The 11592-nt window shown below is 40.2% G+C and overlaps 1 protein-coding gene across 1 annotated transcript in view; it reads left to right on the top strand.

Moving 5' to 3' along the window:
• The window catches only part of slc2a15b (solute carrier family 2 member 15b), a 14767-nt gene extending 3403 nt beyond the window's left edge, over positions 1-11364 (top strand). Inside the window, exons 3-12 of the mRNA XM_086210102.1 lie at positions 1010-1170; positions 1258-1382; positions 1687-1832; positions 2572-2704; positions 3044-3231; positions 5589-5699; positions 7305-7406; positions 7806-7881; positions 8967-9094; positions 10307-11364. Of these exons, the coding sequence (XP_086066228.1) occupies positions 1010-1170; positions 1258-1382; positions 1687-1832; positions 2572-2704; positions 3044-3231; positions 5589-5699; positions 7305-7406; positions 7806-7881; positions 8967-9094; positions 10307-10525 (1389 nt within the window). The 3' untranslated portion in view covers positions 10526-11364. The remainder of the gene's footprint in view (positions 1-1009; positions 1171-1257; positions 1383-1686; positions 1833-2571; positions 2705-3043; positions 3232-5588; positions 5700-7304; positions 7407-7805; positions 7882-8966; positions 9095-10306) is intronic.
• Positions 11365-11592: the final 228 nt, after the last annotated feature.

The raw sequence follows: 11592 nt of genomic DNA, 5'->3' as shown, positions 1-11592 counted from the left end.
CAGACAGGAAGTAAGACATGGTGGCTGTTTTGTAGCTCCATATTTCTGACATCAATTATTTTTCATTTGAGCTTTAAAAGATTTTAATGTTTCAACACCAGAATGAAGGCTAAAAAGGTAAGGACACACTTGCATTAATCTAACTCATTAAGGCTGGCACTGAGCTTAATCCCTCAGCCGGTTCAAAGCTGAAATGACTGGAAAAAAAATTGAGAATTGTGCATCGCTGCCTGATTCATTTGTACTCCCCATACTCCAGATTTGTTGGTGTCTTTATGAGTATTATACTATCCAGTTTTATGTCAGTCATACACAATCTGCCACTTTATGCTAGAGAAAAGGAGACACACAATTATAGGATAATAATTCTGCCCTCATTGGGCTCCCTCGGGATGTCCCACCTCTTAAATGATCCCTCATCATTTTCACCCCCAAAAAAGCTTAGCATTTACTCTGTTGCTTAGCAATAACGCTCAAAAAATAAAGGATTTTTTTGTCTATTGGTTCAGTTTTTTAATTGTTTTTTTTTTTCCTGCCACAGAACATGAACAAGTTGTGTTTTTCAAACCACAAACATCATAAATTCTCCAGGGACAGCTGGGTCTCAGGTTTATCTGACAGTGTGACAATTCCACTGAGAGTTCAAGACTTCTTTTGACATTTGCAGTACATTATAGTATAACTGCTCTCATTCGATCACATGGGAAGTTTATGGCTCTTTAACTTCAAAATGTGACTTATGTAACTTGCTGTTTGATTTTACATCTTTAACATAGATCGTCTCACCCTAATTTAAACAGCTGCCACCAGTTCAGGCTGTATTTACATATTTGCTCTGTGGGAAATCATTATTGAGCTGACGATGATAATAATAATGTTTGTCATCACATGTTGTTTTTTCCTCTTTCGGCAGTATTGTGTTAATGTCACAAGTCTTGAGAATGACAAAATGACACTTATTATTTGTCTTCCTCTGCTGGACGACTGAATTCTTTCTTTGTTCAACTAGTACATCAAAGACTTCTACAATGAGACGCTGGTAGAGAGCTATGACTGGGCTCTGGACGAGGAACTCCTCACAGTCTTGTACTCCCTCACTGTGTCCATCTTTGCTATTGGAGGGATGACCGGCGCCCTGTTAGTGGGCAGACTGGTTACCAGATATGGACGGTGAGTGAGCATTTGTTGAAGCAGCACTTCTTCTATCTACATTTTCAACAAGGGTGAATAAAAAAGGATGAATGTGTGTCCGAACAGGAAAGGGACGCTGGTAAGAACTACAGTGCTGGTGTTTATAGGAGGAGCTCTTATGGGCTTCAGCAGGGCGTTAAGGGAGCCATCGATGATCATCATTGGACGCTTCATCACTGGAATACACTCGGGTAGGCTTGCCTATTACCAACACAGGGGGCCGCTGGTTCAGTTCCTTGTGTTTCCTTTGGCTCAGACACTGGCCATATTTGCTAAGTAGGAGACCAAAATAATGATGGAAAACATAAATAAATTGGCCTGTATTTCATTTTAATTTTGCGCACGTTTTTGTTCAGAATGATGTGGAAGTGTTATCATTAAATAACTACTTGGTAAAAATCAGAATATCAAGTATTCAACATGAACAAACATTGAAATTGTCTTTATTTGTTGTCATACACAGCCTGTTATAATCTTCCTTCCTTCATCTACCAGGTATCTCTCTCAGCGTCGTGCCCATGTACCTCGGTGAAATTGCTCCTAAGAATCTTCGAGGCTTCCTGGGGCTTGTTCCCAGCATCCATATTTGTCTTGGGGTCTTCATTGCCCAGGTCCTGGGACTTGAGGAGCTGCTGGGAAAGGTACTACAGGTCTACTATCTCATGTCAACTTGTGTCTTTTAAGTGGACTGTCACACCTTTTTAATCTTTTGTCTTTATAGCCTGGATCTAGCAATGAAAATATACGTACTATTCATTGGTTTTCTCTCAGATCACAGCTTCTTTGTGTAACATGTCAAAGTGGTCGTCAGTTCTCCTCATCCTCCAGATCATACATCATATGTAGTACATCAGATCTGAAGATGTTCTGTTTACCCACGTATGTCTGGTCGGGCATAGAGAATCATGCTGCCAGCACCCCATCACTCTGATTTTGTGGTTCATCCATTGGAGAGGCTCTACTTTTAGAGAAAGCAAGCTAAATCTGTCTTTTCAGGAGATCTCTAGAGTTGGGCAGCATTGTGTCTACTCTTTGCAGTAGTCCAGCCAGCTGTACAGGTTTCTTTTGTCATGTTGTGACAGCTAGTCTCTTATCCCACCACATTTGTGAGGTGGTAGAGGACAGATTATCTTTATGACTTAATGTAACTTCAGAAATTAAAATCTTGCACTGGTGTATCACACCGTGTTAATGTGAGCACTAACTTTGACCTTTGTACTAAAAACAATTACTCTGTTCAACTAGATGAAGTTTTGGATCATCTGTTAAACTCATATGGATTATGCATTTATTATGATACACTGTATATATTTCATACTAAACGCATAATCCATACGACTAAAAAGGGAATTTTACAGAATCTGCGCTGTTTCCACACAGGAAGAACACTGGCCTCTGCTCCTGTCCCTTGTGGTATTTCCTACTCTGGTCCAGCTGATGCTGTTGCCATGGTTTCCAGAGAGTCCACGCTACCTATTGATAGAAAAGGGGGATGTTCATGCCACTGTTTCAGGTCTGAAAATGGTTTGTTCATCACCAGCTAAATAAAGGTTGTTTTTATGTCATGGAGTTACAATGATTCCTTTTGTAACTGCTATTCATTCAAAGATCATGACATAAATTTATTCTCTGTAAATGGTTACATTGTCCAAAGTCTTTTCATTGCCCATGCTGAAATTAGTTTTACATTCTCCAAACTAGGACTTTACCTCCTCTTTTTAGATTTTTGCTGCATGACAGGATATTTTTCATCAGTTTTTATAGCTTAGCTTCCATTTCTTCTTATACTGATTTATGGGAATTTGAACTTACGTTTCAGGCTACAAACACTCTTCTTCTTTTTGTCCTGTAGCCCTGAAGTGGTACCGCTCTAAAGTTAACATCCAGGCAGAGGTTGAGGAGATGCAGGAGGAGCAACGCTCTCTGTCTTCCATCCAGACGATCTCTGTCTGCAGCCTGCTTGTTGACCGCTGCGTTCGCTGGCAGGTTGTCACCATCATGGTGGTCAACATCGGCATGCAGCTGTCTGGCATTGATGCGGTATGTGGGGGGAAAAGCACGGAGGGCCTATAGTCGTCTTCTTGTGTTAGCTCTCATTGTGGATGTGCAAAGACTGTGCAGTTCTAATGTAAGACTTCCCGGCTGTGCTCCTCCCATCGTCCATATATCACAGTCCCACATGCAGCCAGTGAGCGACTAAGCAGGGGGTGACATGACCACACCTCATTATCTCCAGGTTCTCTCTCTCTCAGCGCTACCCCGCACTTGGAAGACCCCCATATCTGCACATTCCTGTACTCAATGCTCCATGTGGATGGGAGCTCTAGGCATGCCGGCTCACATGCTAGCACCATTTCCCAGCAGGGGGACACCCTGCTGAGTCCTGCACAACCAGCTGTTCCCCATAGGAACAAAGGACATGCAATAAATCTGTGACACAGAATGCTAAATGAGATGTTTCAGGAGTTCATAATGAAAATATTCAAGTTGTTCCTGTGATCATCCCTAGTTTAATGAGCGCAAACGATATCTCTGGCACAGATAGAATTTTTTTTTTTTTTAAAAAAGAGCAAGGAACCTCATCATTCGTCAGTGCAGGTAACTAATTTAATTGTTATTATGGACCTAATTGAGGTCTGATACAGCGGCCCAAAAACTTTTGTTGCTCTATTCTATTTCAAGATTTAGTTTCATTTTACTGAGATTAAACTTCAGATGAGCGTAAATAAAACCTCGCCACAGTTTCTGTGGCTATCTGATAGAATATGATAATAGCTAAAGGATTTATCCTTTTATTTTGGAAGAAAGTTAGAACTGCTCTCTCACATCGCTTGTTGATGACGTCACTGATGTGAGGTGCAAAATGTGGTGATAACAAAAGATGGCACCAGAATCATTCTCCCAGCCACTATTATAAAGTTTAAATGACAGGAAGTTTTAAAAAGGATTTGTTCATGTTTCTATTTTCAGAATTGTTTTGAGTGTAAATTCAAATAAAGACATTAGCCAGAACTCTCAAATTTATTAGCGCTTAGAGACACTAAACATTCCTGGTTTATTTGATCTATAATCTTAGGGTTGGAACTCAGGGATGTGGTGATATATCATTCATAGCTTGATTTATTCGATTCCTTTTATTCTCTTTATTATGGCAAATGACAATGTCCTGATTTATGTAGTGAATAGAGAGGGACCCACTCTATTCTCTTGACAATAATACTTAGGTAATAATATTTAGGCAAATTGCAACCAGAATTGAGCCTGAAGTTTCATCCAAATTTCAGATTTATGTTCTGGAAATATTTGTGTCATTTTCATATACTGAACTACAACATTTCAGGAAAATAAATCTAAATTTGTATTGAGTAGTAGGTAATGAGTAGCCAAATTCTGCTTGTTATCTATGAAAAGAAGTAAAAGGAGCAGTGAAGGCTACAGAATTTAAAGGGATCAGTATTAGGATGAGGAGATTCTGTGAAAGCGTGAAGCTGCTGGGAATGAAGGTCAGACAAAGCCTTGTGACATTAGAGTGGCGTCTGCACCATTGCTGCTGATGCAGTCTTTAGGCTTTCAGGTGGGAATGTGTGGAGAGGTTCAAGTATCAAACAGAAACTGATTCAGCAGGTCGACTGTGTAATAATAAAAAGAGGAACAGCAAAGCAAGGCCCTTGATTTGCTGCTCAATCTTCACTCTGCCCTGCACCCATGGCCGTGAGCTCTGGGTAATAAGGAAGATTCAATTTATTCACAGCGTTGCACAGTTCACTCTCTGTGACAGGGTGGTTAACTCTGAGATCCAGGAAGACTTAAGAGGAGAGCTGATGAGACTTTGAGTTGATGGGATTCAGCTGAGTTGGCCTGGAGGTGCCTCCTCTGGCTGTACAGGTGCACCCAAGGGATTACATCCGTCCAGAGACAGCTTGAGTTCAACCAGGAGGAGATAGGGGAAATATTCCTGGGCTGCGCGGCTCACTCTGCCGCTACTGCAAGCCTCAAGATGGACAGATGGAGTAGGCTAATGAAAATGCCTCAGATTTCTGTTCAGAGGCACAGAACTCCATCTTACTTTTTTAACTATTTGTTTTCTGCTTTTAATATCACTGCATGTGTGTACTTGAAGGTTTGAATAGTGATGAAATGCTACATATATGGTTCCTAAATCAACAAGACAGCCTTTAACCACACCTCATCTGTGATGGATGTTGCATCAGCAAAATGTGATTAATGAGAATACACAAATTAATTTCAAGGGGAGTACTTGTCAGACATCCACACTGATAGAACGCTACATCTCAAATACATGAGTGATGCTTGGCCTGATGATAATGAGTTAGATGTGTCTCTTTATCTGAACATATTTGTTATGTTCATTAACTTCATTTTGTCATCCATTCCAGATCTGGTTCTATACAAATGAGATCTTCAAGAACGCAGGAATCCCCGAACCCTATATTCAGTACACCACGGTAGGAACTGGCGCCATCGAGGTCATCTCTGGGATGCTGGGTGTAAGTAGAAGTCATCTTTATAATTCCACAGCATGACAGCATCACTATTGTATAACGGGATACTAAAATATATGATAACTGACGAATGATGGAATCAAAATTTAGATATAAAAGGGCAAGTTTACTGTTGCTATGATAAAATTGGCCAAAATCATCAACTCATAATTAGACAGTCAATAATTTATAGATTTGACAATTTTTTTATGGAGTTGTTGGTTGCAGAATTTAAAATTATATTATTATTATCCATCCATTTTCTACCACTTAAGCTGTTAAGGGTCGCAGGGGGGCTGGAGCCTATCCCAGCAGCTACGGGTGAGAGACAGGGTTCACCCTGCACAGGTCGCCAGTCCATCACAGGACCAACACATAGAGACAGACAACCATTCACACTCACAGTCACACCTACAGTTAATTTAGAGTATCAATCAGCCTCGTCCTCTCTTGATGTCTTTGGACTGTGGGAGGAAGCTGGAGTACCAGAGAGAACCCACACAGGAACAGGGAGAACATGGAGACTCCACAGAAAGATCCTGTGATGGAGCCGGGACTCGAACCCTGAACCCTCTTGCTGTGAGGCGACAGTGCTGACCACTGCACCACCGTGCTGCCCTTATTGTTGTTGTTGTTATCATCATCGTCATAAATAAATGATGACATTAAATGACTAGAGGACACCAACAAACAACTAGTGAACAAATTTGAAATACAACTGCCTGCAAGTGATATCTGAATTTTTTCGACTTACTCAATTTGAAACATCAAATGATGACATTCTAATATGAAAATTACTGAATCATTGGAGCTGACAGAATATAAACGACATACGAGAAAAATTGGGGTGGCATGGCTGGGAGGTAGAGAGGCTAGAGTCTAGCATCTGAAGGGTCATTGGTTCGATCCTCACTTCCCCCAGTGACCATATCGTAGTGTCCTTGAGCAAGATACTGATCCCCTAATTGTTCCTGATGGCCCTGCGACAGACTGGATGGAATGGATGGAGAAAAATGTAGTTGCCACAGAAGAGGACCACATATTTGTAATATTTGATAATTGCTTTGACCACCATGTCTGGGAAGTTTTACGTGCACTGATATTTTTAATGATGACAATGTTTTTTTAAGATGTAAGTGCTCATCAAGGATCTGGTGTTAGAAATAAACATTGCCTGTGGCCACTTGTACAGCTCATCAGACACTGATTATACATCTGTCAGTGTTTCTTTTATACTTAGCCACTACAAAACAGCTAAATTAATTAATTAATTTATACCCCCTTCATAAAAATATTTTGCTTCAATAATCTACAAGATGGAACTTTGTAGTCTGTGTGATTTGGAAGTAAACTAGTTCACCGACAAGGTTTTATTTCCTATCAAGAATCGTCAAAATCTTCCCCAAAGCATCGGAAATTGTAGTTGTTTTTTTTTCTGCAGTTTTGTTTGTATGGTAACCTGACAACTTTTAACCTTTGTTTGTGAATGAGGGATGATACCAGTTAAGCATCAACAGTTTTTAAGAGCTGATCAGATTATTTGAAAGTCTTCAGTCTAGATGACATCACATGTCAGCAGCCAATGATAGCCTCTCTCTCTGTGTCTTGCAGTGTTTTACCATCGAGCGTGTGGGTCGGAGGCCTCTGATGATTGGCGGCTTCCTCTTTATGGCCTTCTGCTGTGCTGGGATCACCGTGTCCGTCCTCTTCCAGGTACACTGTTGGCTGGGAGTATATTGACTCATAGATGGTGACGAGCATGCAGGAATGCCTTTTTTAATATGACACGGGATATAATTGAATAACATAAAAATCTCACCTTATTCATTATAAAACTTTTTATGAAACCTCCCCCAAGTTATTCCTTTTTATTTAAACTTGGCCATTATGTGTGTGTGTGTGTGTGTGTGTTTGTGTGTGCGCGCGCACGTTAAAACATCTAGACAGAAAAGAACATGAAATGAGCCGAGTGAGGATCGCTAAATAGAAAATTAATAATATAAATTTGTCATTTGGCTTATGTTACATTTACAGTATGAAGAACCACACAAATCATTAACTAATGTTGAACTCATGACATTAGCCTGCTGACTTGTGTTTGACCAATCACAGGCTCAGCTGTCCTTCATGCGCTACATCAGCGTGGGCTGTGTTGTTGGGATTATTGCTGGCTTCTGCATTGGCCCAGGTAAACTCACACATGAAATCATCTCACAAATTTTTACTTTAGAACTCTTTAAAATTCAACCTTCACACTCTATATTCTTCACTAGATTAGGCTTGTTCTGTGTGTAAGGTAACACTGCTCCCTCCTGGCCGCTTGCAAAACAGCAGCTGACTGAAGAGATATTGTATTTCATTACTCTTGTCCATTAGGAAATCATAAGTGCCACACGACATCCATTCCCACCGCCGTTTGTACACCGGATGATTTGAGTGAAGTGAATTAAGAGGTAATAATTTACAATGTTGGGAACCACGTTGAGCCGACCTGCGAAGATGATAAATCGGAAAGACTCTGGTTTACATAACGTCATCCGTCAAACTGGTAAAATCCATACCTCAGCACACGGGCAAGGATTTCTGTAGCTGCAATTAGACTTTTAATGGCTCATTGTTCATCAGCTAGCCATGATGAATGCGGTTTCCTTCAAATGAAACCTTGTAGACCCCCACCACCACCACACCACCACCACCACCACGTATACACACCACAGATGTTGACAAATTACTTCCTACTTATTGGTTTGACAATATGAAACCTTCCTCTATGCAATTAACATGCACAGATAATGAGGACATCATCGGGAGAGTTTATCATTAGAGCTGCAGATTTCTACTTTGTCGCTTTCTCTTATAACAATGAAGAATTATGTGTTTTGGAGCGGACGGACCGTACCATTGATCCCACACAGAATGAATGGCCTGAAAGTCCTGGCTGAACTATTCTGTTGCTTGTGGTTTGTGTTTGTCAAAGTGACAAACCTCTTCCTCTCTGGTCGAATCTCTGAGTATTACCAGTCACATAATGCAGGAAAAAGAGTAAATAGAAACAGGGCATGAGGAATCGTGTTGGAGATTGTTTTTTTTGTATGACAGCCCAACATGGATAGCCCTGTGGATGCTTTTCCTGAGAAGGTGAAGGATGTGTTTTGTATTATGATGGCTTGGTCTGATCAGACTATTAGATGAACTCTATAAAAAAAAAAAAAAAAAAAAAGCTGTTTTAGACTGTTGTTGTTATCAAGATGTCCCCTTCATTGTCCCGGGCAGCTGGTGTACCCTTCTTGATCACGGCCGAGCTGTTTAAGCAGTCACACCGGCCGGCAGCGTACACCGTGGCAGGATGCCTCAACTGGCTGTCCAACTTCACCATTGGCTTTGTGTTTCCCTTCCTAGAGGTCAGTTGAAACTTTTTTTTACATTTTGTGTGTAACTGATTGGAATCATTATGATGAAATGAGCAAGATGTGTTTGAAATGTCTAGACACTTTTGTCCAGTTGAATCTCCAACCTACTGTAGATGTCGTTGAGCAACTTAATTATAATTAGACTCTGCATGAAGGATTTACTGTTGCTCCACTTCAGTGTCAGACAAAGGTCAGTAATGATAAGGCTGCTCGGTCAGTCTGACGAGAGGTGACTCCCCCAATACCAATTAAATTACCAATTAAAATCTAGCCTTGTTGCCTTTCATTGTCCCGAGCATAGTTCCAATCTAACAGGACATTTCTCTCAGGAACAGTCATAGAAAATGGTTCCCTGCTTTATTCCTTTTCCTCCTTTTTAAGGTTGCGCTTATCTATATTTTCACATTAATAGACCTCAAATCAGGGATTTTTTTTTTTTTTTTTTTGAAAATGACAGGGAAGGATAATTATCACCAAACTTGGCAGTTCTTCCATCTCCGGAATTTTTTTTTTAGGATCGTTGTTCATTATAACTGCAAAATTTTATTTAGATTTCTCAATACACAGCAAAAAAAAAAAAAAAAACGGGGTGGGGGGGGTGGGGGATGGATAAGTCCAAGATTTAACTTAAAGCTGTTGCAGAACATTTGTCTCCATCTTCTGGCAGCAGCAGGTATTACAAACAACTGTCTGCATGCATCATATTTGCTCTAACCTCCTCTATTGTTACTATTGGGGTTGTAAAATAGTGGATGACTTGTTTTGAGCTTCACACAACCCCTAGAGGACTGTCCGTTTAGTCTAACGTTTGGAAAGTGTAGAAGAGTCACAAGAGTAACTTATTTACCCAAATGCAAGTTCGCACAAAGCTAACTGGAAGTCACCAGCACAAGTCTCTAAACATTTTCTGCCCACAGATTTTTCATCCTCCCAGATATACTCAAACTTCATACACTGTAAAATGTAGTTACCTGGCGGTGATGAGCTCAACGAGCATTGTGAAATGTTATTTCTGGATATGGTGGCAAAACCTAAGATTGTGTGCTGTATTTGTAATTTTATTTTATTGCATGACATCCATTTTATGTTGTTCCCATTTATAAGCTTGACTTTATAAAAGATAATTAATGCTATTCTGATGCTCTTGAAAAACTCTGTGTGTGTGTGTGTGTGTGTGTGTGTGTGTGTGTCCTACTACCCCAGGTGGCGACAGGTCCTTACTGTTACCTGATCTTCTGTGCAATCTGCTTGGGAGTGGCCATCTACACCATTGTCATCATCCCTGAGACCAAGAACAAAACCTTCATGGAGATCAGTCAGATGTTTGCTGCCAAGAACAACATTCTTGAGGAGGAGTTGACTAACGGACACCTGAAAATGTCTGCAATGAACGGCTATGGAACTCTTGGCCTCCATGCTTAGAAATATGAGAGAGAAAGGAGATGTTTTTCTGTCAGTGTTCTGTGCTGGCTGAAGTAACCATGGTGGGCTAGAAGATGGAATGATGCTGCTTCATTTCAAAGAATAGAGTGTGTGTCTGTGCACACAGTCAAATACACAGAGGTCGGTTCATCTCTTCAGAATTTTTCATACATTAGTCTGAAGTCAAAGTGTATCGTGCACAGCATGTGAGACAGCAGTCACACGGCCGTGCGTTTCAAATCAGCCATCAATGACATTTTAATCATTTTCCCTGCATCTTAGAGGATTTTTATGGGAGCTAAGTTGGTCTCTCCCAGGACTGTCTGCATTTGCCTCACTTTTATTATATCACATCCAGTGATCCAATTTTTTTTATATTCGGTGTTGAAGGCCTTCCGTTCATTCAATACAAACCAAATGTAGTGTATTTATTTAGTGACACAGAAAGGAGACCTCAGAGGCAACGCCTCCATCCATGTACTCCAGGAAGCTATGAAACTATGTTAGCGTGTATGTTTACACTGTTCAGTTTGAGGTGGCGGTCTACACCATGAATTGCAGCTTGTTTGTTCTTGTCTTCCTTCTCACCTGAACTCCTTTAGGGATTTGTATCTCTTATTTCCAAAGAGAGCTGGATATTGTGGCTACTGTCGTAGTCATTCTCTGTCTGTGAAAATGTATGCGAATATGTAAAACGTAGTAATTTATCAAGATATCAAAGAAATGTAGCTGTACAAGTTTTTAAAATGTTTTACAACACTACCTTGTATAATATAGTGTAGTCAGTGACAGGAATATGAAATAAAGACGACAGAATCTCAAAGACTTGAGTGAAAATGTCTCCATCTTTATTATTTTTTTTTAGCTGTAGCCTCTTTAAATAGGCCACATAAAGATAGAAACTTCTGATGCTTCATTTTTCTTTTATTATTTTTTTTGTCAGTTTCCACACAAAGAATTTTTGACTTGAGCTGGAGTTTATCACCCGGGCAATATTTGTCTCCAAAGACATCCCAAATGGAAATTAAGATATACATACGTATACAATCCAAACGTGGGATCTTTTG

Source organism: Aulostomus chinensis, chromosome 8 (genome assembly GCF_037954235.1).
Source record: "Aulostomus chinensis isolate RoL2024-O1b breed Wild chromosome 8, RoL_Achi_v1.0, whole genome shotgun sequence".
Lineage (NCBI taxonomy): Eukaryota > Metazoa > Chordata > Actinopteri > Syngnathiformes > Aulostomidae > Aulostomus > Aulostomus chinensis.
This window is presented reverse-complemented; position numbering and strand designations above follow the sequence as displayed.